We start from the raw sequence: 18,385 nt of genomic DNA, 5'->3' as shown, positions 1-18,385 counted from the left end.
ACACAGGGTTTAAAAAAAAAAACAGAGGCTCCATAAAGACATGGGAAGGAATGAGGAAATGGCATGATGATACATGATGACTCTACCTTAGTTTGACATGCTTTGGCTCAAGAAACTAGACATTAAAACAGCAGCAGTGGTTCTGAATAGGCACCTGTGAACATCCCAGGTATCAGGAAAGCTTTCATATATACACAAATTCACAAACAAGCCCCACCCCAGACCAGCCAAATGAGCATTTCCAGGTACAGGAGACTCTATTACACACTACTGGTTAAATTAGTCAAAAGCAGCTGTTCTCAAATGTTATTGTACATCAAAATCATCTGTAAGGCTTGCTAAACCATAAATTACTGGGCTCCCTCCCACCAGAGTTTGTGATTTAATAGGCTCAAGATGGGGCCTGACAACTTTCATTTTCAACAAGCTCCTGGGAGTTGCTGGTGGTGGTACTGGAACCACTATACCAAGAACTACTGGACAAGGGCAAAGAAATGGCATTCTGTGAAAGGAAGTAGTAGGAGAGGGTACTCCCAAAACTGCGGCTAAGCTGTGCAATCCTGAGGCTGACAGACAAGGACGCTGGCTCTTTCACCCTCTCAGAAAACAGTTCCCAAATGCTACCTCGTACTTTTGAACAAAAATCGAGACATGGGTACGTAGAATGCTTCTGGGTGGTGTGGTTGACTGCATATTCTGCCCTGCTTCCCTCTGGTTGGTGGTCCGTTACCGGACAGGGGGTTATGTGCCCTAGGAAACAGCTTGAATTGTCACAACTGGAGGGGTGATGCCATTACCATCTAGGTGGAAGGCCAGGGATGCTGGAAACATTTCAACACGCCCAGGGCAGCCCCACCACAAGGACTTACATGGCCCAGCATGTCACCAGTACCGAAGCTGAGAAACCCTGCTCTTGGTGGGGTAAATGGCATTTACAGACTGTGGCCAACGGAGGGTGAGACATAAGCCCTACTCAGGCAGAAGCAGTAATTCACTGTGTAGCTCAGCTCTGTCCCCACAGGGCACATGACTTCTGCTGCCTGAGAACAGCAAGCCCCAGAGAATGCCTTGCCTTCACTGGGCTCCCTGTGGTGAGAAGACTCACTCCAGCCCAGCCAAGCCCTGCCAAGCCACGGCTGAACAGCAGCCCTCATGTGACGAATAACCCACTGTTAGCACAGTATGAGACCTAGCTTGAGGTACTTTGCTGGCTTAGGGGGAACAGGAGGGAGTATTTGAAAGCAGCTTGGATCCTCAACAGACCTGTTGTGAGTACTTCTAATTGCCTGGAGTCCAACAGTAAGCTAGCTTCAAAGAAAGAAAATTTTCTGTATATTTCCAGTGTTGGTTGGATAAAAAAGAAAACTACCTCAGGCCAGAAGGTGGCGCTGCAGGACTGAACAAAATACAGTGAGGGTTGCATTACCTAGCACCCAGCCCGTTCTGCCCCGGTTGTGCCCACTCTCTCAGATTTCCCAATTAGTGTTGGGTCCTCCTACACTTGGGAACAGATGCCCATCTGGTAACATGAGATGGGGCAGATGTTAGGATTCTCCAAAGTATCCATTGTGGTAAGTTGTGAGTTCTATGGATGGGCTTGGGGAAGGCTTAGTTTCGGCCCTACCACAGGTTCATCAGGGAAAACCACCTTGATGTTTCCATATTCAGAACCCAGGGCACTTCTTGCCTTTCCCAAGCTTCCCTCCCTTCCTTTGGGCGGTCGGGGCCTAATTTTGTTCATTATAGTTGTTTTTTAATTTTATTTTTTTAACTATTGCATTTTATTAGTTTTGTCTTGACTAGTGTGTTTTTTAATGTTGTCAAGTTTTATACCCAAAGCAAATTCCTCACTCATCTCACCCCAACCTTGGCCCTGCATGAGGCTATCTCGGAAGGGCCTGCGTGGGCAGTTGTGCCATGCATCTTGCCTCAAGCATCCCAAACAGGTCTTCCTGTGTCCTGGCAGTTAGGACTTGGCTGCCTACCCCATGTGACAAGAAGGGAACTGCAGCGTCTTTACACATCTCTTCAGTGGACAAGAGAACTGACTTCTGAAGGGACAGCTCAGCAAGACTGAGCTGTTTTACATGATTGACTGTCTTGCACAAGACTCAATCACCAGGAAATAAGAAGGGGTAGGTACAAAAGGATAGAAGGAGAGAAGGCAAGAGAAACATGGAATCACCACGTGGTAGGAGAATCCACATCTAGGCTGTGTGCTGGATGGAGCAGCCCTCACTTTGGTTTGTTCGGTCCTGCAGCGCCACCTGCTGGCACAAGGCGTTTTCTCTCACTTATCCAGACAACACTGGAAATGCAATTTGTAACTAGCTTTTACTGTTGGGCTCTAGGCAACTCCAAGTGTTTCCAAATTTCTCTTCTTCCAGTGAACCCTGTATCCCAAATATTTCAGGAAAAAAGTGAAAATTATCTAAATAAAGCATAGTTGTTTTTCTAGACACTTCACTGCTCAACAATGTGGTCCCCTCCCCCTACAGAATCAAACTCAGGATCCTTCACATAACACTGGTGGCTAGACTCCAAACCATCTGAGGGTCCTCCTGGAACCCTGGGCACCAGGCATAATAAGCCTAGATATTTACTGAGCAAGTCTCCAGCTTTCATATCTAGGAGCCTAAGGCCATCACTGCATTTTCCCACTTCATGTCTCTTTCCAGACATACTGCATGTCTCCTCACTCCAAAGTCTCCTTCTAAGGACAGATGAACAGATAAACAAAAAGCAGTGCATGCACAAATGGAATATTATTCCATCTTAAAAAGAAAGGAGATTCCGAAACACTCCTGGCACAGAGGATGAACTACAGCCAAAATCTGACAACCTGTATCAAACCTGAGGTTTGTTACCATCCTGCTGCTGCCAAGCGTCCTGCGGTGCCTCACTGACCTGGCACTTCCCAGAACCATGTTCCCTTGAGCCCCCTAACAATCCTGTTAAAGTGAGGTGGCCACACTGGACATTTGCAGACACCATGGCTCAGGGGACTAGTAGCTTGCTGGACATGGACACTGGGTGCCAGTGCTTTCTACCTGCAGGCTGCTCTCTGAAGCAGAGGACTTTCCAGATGACAGCAGCACTAACTGAGTGCTTTTACCATTACAAGCCATGGCTCTAAGCTTTGGCCGTCTCATTCCAACAGGCATTTTTGGTTCCCTTCGCAGAGAGCCTTCTGTCTGCATGTAATGGACATTTGGACTAAAATTTATCCTGTTGCATTCAGTGAAAAATTTAATGTAAGTACACATTAAAAGACATAAGAGAAGCTGGGTACCGGTGACTGATGCCCATAATCCTAGCTCCTTGGGAGGGTGAGATGAGGAGGACTGAGGTTCTAGGCCAGCAAAACGTTCACAAGACGCTATCTCAACCAGTAGCTGGGCATCATCCCAAGTTGTGTGGGAGGCTGAGATCAGGAGGATGGCAGTTCTAGGCCAGAAAAAAATTTTCTAGGCCAGGAAAAAAATTTTGTGAGACCCCATCTCAATAGAAAAAACCTGGGTGTTGGTGACACATACCTGTCATCCCAGTAAGGATGGGGAGCCTAAAAAAACAGGATCAAAGTCCAGTGAAAAAGTGAGATTCTATCTCCAAAATAACCAGAGCAAAAAGGGTTAGGGATGTAGCTCAAGTGGTAGAGCACCTGCCTAGCAAGTATGAAGTTCTATGTTCCAATCCCAGTACCATAAAAGAAAGGAAAAAAAAAAAGACATGGAAAAACTACTAGATCGTCCTCTTCCTTCTTAGCAAAATCATTTTTCTTTGAGGTGAGGAGGCATCCAGGGCCAGGTGTAGTTTCACACACCTGCAATTCCAGCTATGCAGGAGGCAAAGATAGGAGAATAATAGTTCAAGGCCAGCTCAGGCAAAAAGGTTAGCAAGACCCTACCTGAGAAACAAGCCGGGTGTGGTGGTGGTGTGGTTAGTGCACACCTGTAACTCCAGCTACACTGGAGGAGGTGAGAGGATCCCAGTCCAAGGCCAGCCTGGACAAAAGCATGAGACCCTATCAAAAAACAAACTAAAGCCAAAAGGACTGGGTGCATGGCTCAAGTGGTAGAATGCTTGCCTAGCAAATACAAGGCCCTGAGTTCAATCTGCAGTACCAGGAAAAAAAAATTGTAATTCACGATCACATAATTAGATGTGGCCATGTGGTTAAATTCTGGTCAATAAAATGTAACTGAAATAGAAATGTGGGAAGGAGAAAGCTGGCTTATCTGACAGGGGACCCACCCAATTATCCCTTGTCCCCTTCCTTTGTCTCTGGAGCCTAGAAGTAAGCAAGATGGCCAGAGCACCAGCGCTGCCAACTAGGAAGATGAGGTATCCTTGAGCATGGAAGGCAAGGGATTGGCTGGTAGAGCAGAGGATAGGAGGAATTCAGATACTGATAGACATCTATTCAGAACTCCATGCTCAGGTTCTTATCTGTGAACCAGGTAAGTTTTGCAGCATCTGTCTATGTCCTACTTGGGACTGAGATGGACTGACTCTGCCTCTTAATTGAAGAGTTTCGCCCCCAATTACTCAGAGTAAAATAAGCTGTGATATCTCATATGTTTTGACAAAGCTGTCATCCTCCAGGGTTGGATCCACAGTTGTCTGCCAGTCAGGCCTAACACTGACATTTAATACAAAGTTTGGCTCGTTTCTTTCCTTCTGCACAGATACTCCAAGGAAAGAGGGAAACTGCTGGTAGAATAATATTGTGTAGCACAAAAAAAGGACTTTTCTAATTTTCTGGGGATATAAGTGATTTATATCTCTCTAAAGTACCCAACACTGGAGTAGCCACCTGGGAGGCACAGAAACCCGAGGTGTCAAGGCCCAAGTGACTTTATGAGGTGAAAAAGCATCCCTTCTTCAACACATCAACAGGTCATAGTCTCTCAAAATATACTGTCGTTATTAATGAAGATAAATTACTGCTATCTGCTTTAACATCACAATAATAAACACATGGCATGAGATGCCTACAGTAAGAACATTGTCCTGAGACCTATGGAACCACACGAGGTGGCCCTAAGTGCTGCAGGCATCACAGCTCACCCCTGGGCAAGCTAACACTGACCCGTAGGCCTCCTGATAAAGATTCAAGCATCCTAACAATTAGGGATCACCCACACAGTGAGGGGGTCTTTTGCACAACTTATGATACCTGAGCCTATACACTAGCCTCACAGGGTGAGGACACAGACACACTGGAGACTCTCAGGCCCTCAAGAGGCCATCTGTCCAAGAGTGAGAATGAACTCATGAGGGGAAGTGTGTGCCTGACTTCACTGGACTGCTGATCCATTTTCATTTCACATCTTCATCACCCATGGCCTCCACCAACTCCTGCTTATCTGCCATCCCAGAAGCATGGTGTATAGGCTCAAACCAAACAAATGGCCAAGGGACAGACCAAGAAAATCCCACAAGAGTCAAGCTCACTCTGACTTCAGCTTCCAAAAGCACATGTGGCAGCAAATAGTGAGCCAGGTATGGAGAATCTTAAATAAAGACTATGTGAGAAGGTGTAGTCAGGACGGGGAGCGCTCTTGTGCCTTTTTTTTTGGCCTAGTAGTGGGGATTAAACCCAGGGCCTGGGGCATCTTGGGCATACTAGCATACTGGGCAAGTACTCTGTCACTCAGGTACATCCCCAGCTCCCTCACGCACTCTCACACTCTGAGTTTTTAGCAGTTTACAAGTTCATTGCCAAGTCAGGTGTGTCCCTGTAGCCCCAGCCACTTGGGAGGCTGAAGCAGAAGGATAATGAGTTCAAGGCAGCCTGGGCAATTTAGCAAGACCCTGTCTCAAGTAAAAAACATTAAAATTCCATGCTTCCGAAGCACAGCATGCTCTTCCCACCTACTCCACACTGAGCTCTCCTGTGCTTCAGAACAACTAACCCTCACACCAGGCCTTGAGTAAAGCCACTGACTGCAGGTAAGGCTGATTACCTTTTTCCTCTGATTCCAGGATTTCCTGCAGAACCAGGAATGATGTGGACTGTTTCGGGGGCTCATTTAACTCCTGCTTCTCCTGTAGCATCTTGTAAACCTCAGATTCTTTGTCAATGACAAGGCCGCCTGAAGACGGAGGATGGTCGAAACTGTGAAGAATGTTTGGAAATTCATTAGGACATATTAGAAGTCAGAAAAAAAACTTCACCAGGCACTCCCCTCCAAGTAAAAATGCCCTGGTTCAAAGAATGGATAGAAATGATCCCATGTCTCTCGACCCAGTGTAGACCTTCTGCCAGTGTTGGTTGTAAGGTGTCCTCATAGGCAGGATGGTTGTCACTTTTATGGTTGTAGTTAAGAGACTATCTGCCCAAACAGCTTCAGTAATTCAATTACTTTTTGGCTTAATCCTACAGAAAAGGAATGCTTTACTTCTTTTTTGGGGGGGGAAGGCATACTGGGGTTTGAATTCAGGGCCTTGTGGTTGCCAGGCAGAAGCTCCACCTGCTTGAGCTATTCCCACAGTCCTTTGTGTTTGGTAATTTTTTAGCCTGGGCCAGCCTGGACCGTGACCCTCCTAATTATGCTTCCCTGCACAGCTGGGATGACAGGCATGTGCCACCTCACCCAGTCAGACTTCTTTTTAAATTACATAAACAACATTATGTCAAGAGAAAATTATTAAGAGGGAAAATGTCGACCACAGCCTGACCACTAAAACTCAGCTGAGACCCTCACACAAGCCACACGCATTCCTTCACAAGCAGAAACCACGTGCCCCTCATTCCTGATGCTCTCAAAGCACTTTCCCTGTCTCCCTGAGTTCCTCGTAGTTCTAACACTTGTAACACAGAACTAACAGTGCCTGGTTCACAGGGGTGGTGGCGAGAATAAAAAGGAAAAGTGCTTGCCAGGCCTCACCTCCCACCCCTTCCTCCTGTCACTCTATGTGTCCCAGAACAGGATGAGATAGGCAGTGCTGTGAGGCCTATTTCCCCTGGGCTCTATTTTCCAGTGGGTGAAGACCTGGGGTGCTGGCCCCAGGGAAGTAGGCTCCAGTGAGGCTCCAGATCCAATCCCTTCTCACCACCCCCAGGTCTCCTGCACGTGCAGCCACACCATCATCTGCCAGCAGGACTGATCTGCTGCGGTTCTCAGATGTGGACAGTTTTATTTTCAACAAGGACTAGAGGGATATTTTAAACACGTGAATCGACTATAGCGTATCATGCTGTGGTTCAATATAATCTCACAGCTTAGAGCCAAATATTTACAGTTTTAATAACAAAATGCAAGTTCAACCACATTCAACTCCTTGGGATAAATGTTCAGTACAAACAGGAAAAAGGCCCTCAAAGATGCGGCCCAGCTTCCCTGTGCAGTCATATCCTCTGGCTCATCTTCTCTCCTCGGCCCCTCTCACCCTTTTGCTGTGCCTAGACTACAGCAGCCTTGACTATCTTCCCAGATATATCACCAGGTTCCCCAAGTGGCTTCGCTCAGGTGCACTCCTCAGAAAGGGTTTCCCAACCCAAACTTAAAGCAGTCCACCCATCCCTATCACTCTAAACCCCCTTCTATACACACACACACACACTCTACCACATACTGTACTTGTAGTTCTTTATCTTGGTTCAGTCTAACTTCCCTTAGATGGTAAGCAGTAGCCTGGCCTGTCTTGTTCAGGCCTGGCTCAGTGCCTAGCCCAAGGCCACAGCTAGCAAGTATCGGTAAATGACAGAACACTGCCAAGGGCACCCAGTGCCTCTTCCTCAAGCTGCTATCTCCCTGTTCCTAAGACTCAGAGGTGTCCTCCAGGGCAACAGCTCCAAGGACTGTGCAGGGACGTGGGTGGCCCATCTTCTGGACCTTCCTCTCATTTCCACAGCTTCTTCAAAAGCTGCTAGAAGGACAGTGTGTCCAGGGGTGCAAAGGGCAAGTATCAGATGAATTGTTGGTGATGCAAATTATTAATGCAGATGGGTAAATCTGTACATGAACAAGTGTAACTGCAGAGTAACAAAGCTATGTGCCCTACAGCCCACGAGGCAGACCCCAGCTTGAAGGATGCCAGCAAGTGCAAAGAAATTATACTAAGCTGGGTGCCAGAAGCTCACGCCTGTAATCCTAGTTACTCAGGAGGCAGAGATCGGGAGGATCGTGGTTCGAAGCCAGCCTAGGCAATAGTTCACGAGACCCTATATGGAAAATACCATCACAAAAAAGGACTGGCACAAGGTGAAGGCCCTCAGTTCAAGCCCCAGTACTGCAAAAAGAAAAAAAAATTATTCTAATTATATTAATTCACTCACTTCCCAACAAGCATTGTGTAATTAGTTCACTTTCCATTTTCTTAAGAAAAATCAAAGTATATGTGTTCCCTGGGTGATTGTCCCAGGGAAGTTCTCTCCCTCTATGGGTTTTCTTTTTTTTTTGGTGGGACTAGGATTTAAATTCAAGGCTTCACATTTGCAAAGCACGCACTCTACCACTTGAGCCACACCTCCAGTCCATGTTGTTCTGCTTTTTTTTGGTGATGGGGTATCACCAACTATTTGCCCAGGCTGGGTTCCAGCCTCGAACCTCCCCATCTCAGCTTCCCAAGTAGCTAGGATTACAGATCTGGCCTTCCCCCTACTTCTTTTTTTCCCTCTCTAAGACAACCTGTGGGCAGCCTCCTGGAGCACTTTAAATGCGTAGTCCCCAGCTTAAAGCCTACTCAATCAAACAGCAATGAAGCCCAGGTGTTTCCTTTTCATTACAGTTATGTTCTGGCAACAAAACAAGACCCACAATAGGTGACATATGCTTTGCTGCTGCTGGAGAAGGTCAACATTTATAAAGCAGAAATGCTCATCAAGAGGTCACTCCTGCCAGCTGCAGTTTGTAGTGAGTGAAGGGAAGCAGCTATCCCTGCCTGCCCTGCCCACATCAGCTGAACTGCCTTTGTCTCTCTCCCTCCACCTGCAGGCAAGTGTGGGAGCCTCCCCTTAAGGCAGGCAAAGGGGCAACCCTGAGGAGTTGTCTTAACCCAGGGTCTACCTAGGGCTCACCTACTCAACCCTGTTCTTTGAGTTAGATGCTTGCTCCTCTTTCTTGAGTCTTGAGCTTGGAACTTGCCCTATAATAAGTGTATTACATTATTTCTTATGAATCTTTTTCTGTTACTCTTGGAACTATTTTAAAATCAAGATCAGACCATGGAATGTTCTTCGGAAGAATTTTTCCTCTTCTTTGGTGTATGTTATGTCTGGAAGTCACCAAGGGAGCAGTAAAAATGAAAGAACCAAACCACAAGGCCATCACATCCTCTCCAGCAAACAACCTTGGAAAGTATTTCCGTAATTAAAAACAATTTACTATTTATTCTCAAATGATGACACAATATTTTTGCTGCCAGACAATTTATAAAGTACTTCCGATATCCATTACCTTACTTGAAACACTAACATACAGAATTTAAATATAATAGCCTGAGTCATAATAACTCTAAGTCATAGACATTAAGCTGTAAAATAATAGTATGATAACACAATGTCTTAAAAAAATAGAGAACAAAAGTATTCATAAGAAATGGAGCAAAAAATTCTCATTTGTATATATAAAAACAGCAATGAAAGAAAATTCTACAGTGAGCCAGACATGGTGGTACATGCCTGCAATCCTGTAATCCCAGCACCTGGAAGACTGAGGCAAGAGGATGGAGAGTTTGAAATCAGCCTAAGATACATAGCATAAGCCTGTCTGAAAAAAAAAGAGCAGAACACTGAAATCTATTGAAGTCACTTTTAGAAGAATGGGCAGGAGTGAGAATAATGGAGGGGAAAAATAAATCAGGGTATGATACATGTATATACGGAAATGTCACAACAAAATCCCCTGTATAACTTCATATACTAATAAAAATGCTTTTTAAAAAAGCAAGAGAACATAAAAAGAAATTCCCTTTGACCTCACCTCCCAGAGGAGGATTTTGGAGGTTATGACTGCCTGCCTTGAGTGACACGCAGCCCTGCTCCAGCAAAAGAGAGCAGCTGGAGCCCTACGAGGGTCATAAGGTCAAGGAGGACCAAAAACAGCAGGCCTGTGGCTCTAGACATGGATCAGAACAGCAACCTGAAATGAAAGTTGACTCTAAATTGAAGAGTGGGGACATTATAAGGGCTTTTGTTGTTGTTTTTTAAATTTGAGTCAGCACCTGTGACAGCAAACTTAATAATCTAAACATAAATCCCAACTAAAACAAGAAATCTCTCAGTAAAAATTCATCTCAAATATTAAGACATAGGCAGGCTAAAAGGGTAGAAAATATTTCCATGACAATATTAATCAAAGGAAAGCAGGAGTGACTGACTGTATTACTAGACAGAGTACCCATTTAAACAAATAAATTCACCAGAGATGGAAAAATGTTATAAAAGCACAAAAGGCTGGCCAAGTGTGGTAATTCAAGTCTGTAATCCTAGCTACTTGGGAGGCAGAGATCAGGAGGACTGAGGTTGGAGGCCAGTCCAGGCAAAAAGCTTTCAAGACCCCATCTCAACCAATACCTGGGTATGGTGGCATGCCCCAGTCATTCCAGCTATCTGGGAAACACAAACAGGTGGACTGCAGTCCAGACTGGTCCAAGCATAAAGCAAGATCCTATCTCAAAAAATAAAAAATGATAATAAAAAATAAATGCAAAAAGGGCTGGTAGAATGGCTCAAGTGGTAGAGTACCTGCCTAGCAAGCACAAGGCCCTGAATTCAAACCCCAGTTCCAAAAAAAATAAAAAATAAAAATAATCACAAAAGGGCCCACCCACCAACAGGCTATAATAATCTTAAATGTGTCTGCAACAAACAATGGAACTTCAAAATATGTGAGGCAAAAACTGATAGAACTGGAAGGAAAAATAGACACATTCACAATAATAGCTGAAGGTTTCACTATCCATTTCTCAACAAATGATAGACCAATTAGAAAAAAAATCAGCAAGGAAACATGAAAATTCGACAACACTATCATCCAACAGAATCTTTCATTCCCCAACAAAAGCAAAATAAACATTGTTTTCAATATCCATAAACATCTCCAACACCACATCCTGGGGCATAAAATAACCTCATCAAATGATAAAGAATTGAAATTATATAAAGTGTGTTTTCTCTGATCACAACAGGATCAAATTAGAAATTGTAATAGAAAAAAAAACAAGAAAGTCTCTGAACGTGAAAATTAAAGACTTCTAGATATAGATCAAAAGGAAGTCTGAAGGAAATAAAAATATATCAGACTCTCAATATACAAGAGCGATACTTGCATACCCACGTTTATTGCAGTTCTGTTAACAATAGTTAAACTATGGAATCAGCCAAGGTGCCCAATGGATACAGAAAGTGAAATTATGTCATTTGCAGAAAAATGGATGGAACCAGAGATCATCATGTTGAGATAAGACAAACTCAAAAAGCCAAATATTGTTGGGTGCCAGTGGCTCATACCTGTAATCCTAGCTACTCAGGGGGCAAAGATTAAGAGGATCATGGTTTGAAGCCAGCCTGGACAATAGTTCACAAGACCCTATCTCAAAAAACCCATCACAAAAAAATTGGCTGGTGGATTGGCTCAAGGTGTAGGCCCTGAGTTCAAACAACAGTACCGCAAAAAAATTTAAAAAGCCAAATATCACACTATTCTAACTAATTTGTGGAACCCAGATGTAAAATGATGATAATGGTAATAATAACAACAATAATAATGGGACATGAGTGTGAAAAGAGGACAATGGGGGGGATAAACAGGAAAGAAGAAAGTGGGAAAGGAAAGGATAATACCGAGGGATGAAAAGGACTGAAGTATGCTACATATACAAAGACAGCATAATAAAACCCACCAAACACTAAAAAAAGGGGGGAGCAGGACAGGAGAGAATAGGAATATAATGGAGGGGGTGAACTTGTTCAATGTACAAGTACACATGTATGGAATTATCAAAATGAAATTCCACTGCATTATTAATGTATGCAAATTAAAATATAATAAAACTATTAAAAATAAGACTGAATTAAAATGAAAATACAAAACATCCAAATTTGTAGTACAGGATGTGAGGGCAATCTGGCTACAACATCTGTCACCCCATTGATCGCCAGGGTTGATTCAGCTGATCTGGCTGGCTAGAAGCTGCGCGCTCGGTCATAGAGGACGACCATCCCCGATAGAGGAGGACTGTTCTTCGGTCAAGGGTATACGAGTAGCTGCGCTCCCCTGCTAGAACCTCCAAACAAGCTCTCAAATTTGTAGTACATAGCTAAGATAGGGTAGAAGAAAACTGCTAGCACTAAATGCATACACTAAAAATCAATAACCTAAGCTCCAACCTCAAAAGCCAAGAAAAAGAACAAAGTAAACCGAAAGCAAGCAGAAGAAAGAAAATAAAGACAAGAGCACAAAGCAATGAAACTAAAAAGATAAAAAATAATAGAGAAAATATATTCTTTCAAAAGATCAATAAAACCGAGAAGATTTTAGCAAGAGTGACAAAAGAGAGAGAGAACGCATATCTTACCAATATCAGTGTTACAGTTTGGATATGAATTGTCCCCCAAAAGGCTCATGTGACAGTCTGGTCCACGCTGATGGTGCTGTTGAGGGATGACTGGATCTTGAGGGTGCTAACCTCAGCAATGGATTACTCTACTAATTGTGATGAATTCATACCTGAATGGGATAGTGGAAGGTGGGTGCCTAGCTGGAGGAAGGTCACTGGAAGCATGCCTGTGAGGGTGGGCCTGTGAGGAGGGTGTGCCTTGTCCCCGGTCCCTTCCGCTCTTGCTCTCTCTGCTTTCCAGTAGCCATGACATAAAGAGATCTGTTCCACCACATGCTCCCCACCATGAGGCTCTGCCTCACCGTAGCTCAGGAACAATGGAGCCAAGTGGCCATGGACTGAAACCTCTGAAACTGTAAGCCAAAATAAATCTTTCTTCCTTGTTTTTTTCTTAGACATTTTGTCACAGAAATGAAAAGCTGTCCAATACAATCAGAAATAAAACAGTAGTATCATAACACGTATCTGTGATTTCCCAGTTTTCTTTGTGCTATTTATTTCTCCTCTTACTCTACTGCAGTTAGAAAAGATGTCTTGGGTATTATTTGTCTTCTCTAAATTCATTAAGACTTGTTTTAAGTGGTCTATCTTGTGATCTATCTTAGTAGAATATTCCATGTGCACTTCAGAAGTAATTATATTGGGCATTATACTCTTAATTTCATTATCTACATTTTCACTGCTAGTATAAAAAATATTTTTCATCTTTTTTCTTTTTTGGCAGTACTAGAGTTTGAACTCAGGGCCTCATACTTGCTAGGCAGGTGCTCTTACTGCTTGAGCCACTCCACCAACCCTTTTTTTGTGATGGGTTTTTTCTGTTGAAAAAACTATTTGCTCAGGGCTGCCTTCAAACCACAATCCTCCTGACCTCTGCCTCCTAAGTAACTAGGATTATAGGCATGAGCCGCCGGTGCCCAGTACATTTGTTTTTTTTTTTTTAATGTTTATCTTATATCCTACATTCTTGCTGAATTTATCTATTAGTTTTTTCTAGGAGAGCTTTTTGCTGTTGTTGTTAGACTTCTTGTAATTTTCTGTCTACAACCATCATATGTAAACAAAGACAGTTGCCTTTTGTTTCTTCTTCTTCTTGCCTTATTACATTGACTATAACTTACACCACTATGCTGAATAAGGATGGTAAGAGCACACATCCTTGGCTTGTTCTCCACCTTTGGGGGAAAGCAATCAGCTTTTCAACATGAAGTAGGATGTCAAAGAGATATATTACTTTGCAACCATGTTTATAATAGCCAAGAGATGAGAACAACCTAGAAACCCATCAACAGATGAATGTGACAAACGAGAAGGAAATCCTACCATATGGTACAACATGGATGAACTTTGAGGATATAATGCTAAGTAAAATAAGCAATCACAAAAAGACAAGTACTGTATGATTCCACTTGTATGAAGTATCTAAAGTTATCAAATTCTTAGAACCCGAAAGTAGAATGGTGGTTTCCAGGCGCTTGGGGGAGGGACAGAAGGAGTTGTTGTTCATTGAGTATAGAGTTTCAGTTTTCTAAGATGAATAAGCTCTAGAGATCTGTTGCACAACATACAATTGGCACTAATGACTGTACACCTAAGAAATGTACATTAGTGAGTTTTATGTCATGTGGTTTTTACCGCAATTTAAAAAAAAACTTAGAACAGGGAAACAAAAAGGGAACAAATTATTGTTATCTCCAAAAACCTAAATAAATCCCCAAAGAACTATTCTGAGTAAAAAAAAAAAGGTCAATCCCAGAAGGTTACATACTTTATGATTCCATTAATATCATATTTTTGGGCTAACAAAACTAAAAAATGAAGAGCAGATTAGTGGATTGCTGGGGTTAAGGAGGCTGTGGGGAGTGGAGGGAAGTGGGTGTGGCAAGAAACAGGAGACTTTGAGGCACCTGCTGGAGAGCAGATGTTCTCTTTCCACTGTGTTGACATCAACATTCTGGTTTTGATACTACTGTGCTGTAGTTTTCAAGATGTCACCATCAAGGTAAACTAGGGAAAAGGCCTAAGGGACCTGTGTATTATTTCCTACAACTACGTATGAATCTATACTTATCTCAGAATAAAATGTGCAATTAATTCTAAGAAATATTTGCCCCCAAACAGTGGAAGTAAATGCTAACTGAAAATGGTGTAGAAGTTTTAATACTTGCCTCCCCCAGTAGGATTTAGCAATTCTGGGAAACTGTATGTATTCAGTTGTAGAGGGATGCCTGGCTTAAATGCTCCCTGTTTTAGTCTCCAATGGCCTAGATATTGCTCTTGTGGTAAGAAACCAGAGAAGGATCTATGGGCACCAAAAGACAAACACCAGACATTGGAGACAGTTCTACATGGGTTGGAGGCAAGGTTAGCTACAGGGACAAGAATCCATCTTCATGCTAGAGGTCTTCTGGTCCAGCTTCAAATGAATCAGCGTTAGTATTATCCCTCTGATATCATTTGAATAGAGAACAGTGCATCTCTTGATTTCCACTACACCTGCTTAGAACTCTGCCTCATGAATGTCTGAGCCTGCGAATACAAGTTAGAAGACCTAATATTCTGGGACTAGTGTGTTGGTTGTGGGAACTCGACCAATTATGCCATGGAGACCACCACTTCATCAGGAAGGTGATGGATGGCTGAACATAAGCTACAATGCTGTAAAGAAAGTTTATTGTAAGGGATTGCAAAGTCCTCTCAATCACATTTGTCTACGTGTTTCCACCCTCCTGGAGCCGCAGTACTCAGAAGTTCTGGGAATGGTGCTAATCATATGAGCAGTGAAATCACTAAGAACTAGCATTCACTAAGCACCTACCAGAGGCCAGGCACTGTGCTAGGTGCATCTTACACATTGCACTGCATTCTCCATAACCGCGAGGTGAGGCAGGTAGTATGAGCTCCACTTTAAAGATTAGAAGACAGGATTTCAGAAGTGACATGATTTGCCCAAGGTCACTCAGCTGGTAGGGCTCAGGCTCCTCTATCTACAAAGCCTTTTAGGAAGTCTCAGAAAACATCATATAAATAATGAAATCCAAGCTTTGAATTACCAGATTTTGACAAAAGCCCCTAAACTGGAAGAGGTTAGAGAAAAGGTGCTAGCTTTCTCCTGAACTACAACATTACCTTTACATGGTGAACAGTAGGCAACTTAAATGGTTGTTAACAACTTAAATGGTTGTTAAACTGTAATGACCTGAAGGGAAAATGCTGCTCAGAACCTTATTCTCAGTCATGTGTGTGGGGAGGAGCAGTAGTGGAGGAATCTCTTGCCTGTTGATATTCTGGTCTGACTGGGACACAGCTGTACAAAGACCTGTAACACACCCAGCCACACACACATCAGGTTGCCTGAAGCGCATGGGACAAAGAAACCCAGGGCAAGCCCCAGGGTATGGATGATGACCTCAGATGCAAAGTATGTAGTGAGCCAATTCTGAGGCCTCAGAGAATTTCACAGACTAAACAGAAGGGGAGAGCCAGCTCTTGGGACTTGTGCTGCTGAGCCAGCAGGGCTAACCAGAGGCTGCTAGGATGGCGGGAGAACAAAGTAGGAATACACTTTGGCAGAGTAGGCACAGAACCCTACACAAACAGCATGTCTAGGTCAGGCAGCTCCTTTGCCTTGAGCTGCAGGTATCCCCACTGCTTCTGGATTCATCCACAAAGAGGCTGGAATCGAGCAGATTAACAGGCCCCTTTTGCTGGGAAACTCTGAAAAGAGACTTGATAAAGACTCAGAGGCTACTGCAGCCAAAGAGACTGTGACACAAGGGGACAGTTTCAGACTTAATTGTTTCAGACTGGTGGGGAGGGAGCAAGCAGGGAGCATGAGAGAAGAAGAAAGAAGACATTAATGAAGGAAAAATAGCCAAGGCCACACTAAAAATACTTTCCAGGCACATATTTCTCCCAGCACATAGCAGTTCTGTCAATTAAGGTTGTGTCATTTCCTGGGTTATTAAATCCAGAGCATGCAACATTCCACTCTGGGACAGTACAAGAAGGTCACATTCTCAGCCTCCCTCAGCACCAAAGCAGTGAAGCACAGTGATGGCAGCCCCCGGTGTTCTATCCCTCACAGAGCTGCCTGGAAGCTTCCCTTCAGGGTATGTCTAGAGGCCCAGCATGGCATTCTTTCTCAGGAATCCTCAGTGTCACCACAATCACCTTAAAAGGCATCAACATCTCAAGCAGGCAAAGCCTTAGTGGAACCAGAAGCTGGGACAGGAAGTGTAGTGCTACTTTGCCTTGATTATCACGATAAATGCCAGTAGCCTTCAGTGTCTTCTAAAGTCAAAACAGCAAAAAGTCTGCCTGTATAAGACTTAAGGAACTTAAATCTTTTAGTGTCAGGCAGAGACTTGATGCAGCAGATGCCCAATAATACCTGTCTCTCTTCTGGAGGGCGGCCAGGGTGGGGGGGAAGGGGGAGGTGGGAAGGAAAGAAAGACTATACGGAATAGCCAATGTACAATGTACCCTTGAGTGGGGTTCCTACAAAAGTCCCTTCCATACAGTTAAGGACTCAGGGACCTCTGAGACCTTAACCTCTCCTAACCTGCACTTGAAGCAATTGGCTTGCAATTTAAACACCCTTAAAGTAGGGCAGATCACTAGTAAAAGTGAACTGGAGAGGAACTGGATGGTAGAGTGGGCTTTAAAATTAATATAAAAACTGAGCACTCCAAATGGGAAAGATCCGCAGAGCTCAGACAAGTTTGGACCACACCATGTTTTCCAACCAAACTTAAACGTCACCAACATTTAAAAATCAGATTTCAGATTAAAAGGGGCCTTTCAACTTGTGTTTTAATGAAATTAATCAGCAAAAATGGAAACCCTGGGCCTACATGTGGCTTCTGGCTGGAGCCTAAGAGCAGTACCCGCTCTGGACAGGGCATGAACACTCCAACTGCCACGGGCCACAGATCCCCTTTCTCTGCCCTTGGTTCCTTATCCAACCCTTTACCTTTGGCCATTTGAGTTGGAAACTCCTAGCCTAATCCATTCCCTTACTCTCCATCCTCACACAAAGTTCCTTTGGCACAACCTGCTGGGATTTCTGGATTTGTCCTTGATGGGTCTGGATGGAGCAGATGAGCCTCTCTGCTAGGATGATCCAGACTCAAAGGTATTATAGGCAAATAGTCTGTGACAGAAGGGAACATGCTGCCTAGTCCCCAGCAAGATGCTTCCCCACCTTCCACCTGCAGACCCATCTCTCCCCATGTGAAACCTGCCTCTGCCCCCAGATCAGAACACATTCCTGTGGGCAAGCATTTGCAGCCTCATGGACTTCTTTTCTTGGAGAATAAGCAAACACTGCCTCCCCACAACTGTGCACCACGAGGAATTTCTCCCTGCTCGAATCCAATGGGAAACAGGAGTACAAACCACACTAGATTCTCTCTCATGCTCCTCATTAGGAATGCTGAGGAATTTCCCAGTAAGTGGAGGGGCTGTCAAGGAAGGACCATGATCAGTCAATGATGAGGATGCCCACTCAGTCAGGACAAGAATAAAACACTTCTCAGCAATTACATGATTTGTGCCAGACATGGTGCTGAGCATTTTACACATTTTTTTTTTTTTGGGTGGGGAGGTGGTACAGTACCAAGGGTCGAACTCAGGACCTCATGCTTACAAAGCAGGCAGTCTACCACTTGATCCATGCCACCAGCCCTTTTTGTGTTGGTTGTTTTGAGTCTTACTTTATTCCCAGGATGGCCTGGACCACAAGTCCTCCTTATTTGTATTTCCCCACATTGCTGGGATGACAGGCAGCCAGCCATTGGTTGAGATAGGGTCTCTC

At 43.9% G+C, this 18,385-nt stretch overlaps 1 protein-coding gene across 2 annotated transcripts in view; it reads right to left on the bottom strand.

Moving 5' to 3' along the window:
* The window catches only part of Pdlim1 (PDZ and LIM domain 1), a 44,698-nt gene that overhangs the window by 3,188 nt on the left and 23,125 nt on the right, over positions 1 to 18,385 (bottom strand). For both annotated transcript variants that reach the window (XM_020175053.2, XM_074078694.1), the window contains one exon: positions 5,970 to 6,121. In XM_020175053.2, coding sequence (XP_020030642.1) covers positions 5,970 to 6,121 — 152 coding nt within the window. The remainder of the gene's footprint in view (positions 1 to 5,969; positions 6,122 to 18,385) is intronic.

Source organism: Castor canadensis, chromosome 7 (genome assembly GCF_047511655.1).
Source record: "Castor canadensis chromosome 7, mCasCan1.hap1v2, whole genome shotgun sequence".
NCBI classification, from domain to species: domain Eukaryota; kingdom Metazoa; phylum Chordata; class Mammalia; order Rodentia; family Castoridae; genus Castor; species Castor canadensis.
This window is presented reverse-complemented; position numbering and strand designations above follow the sequence as displayed.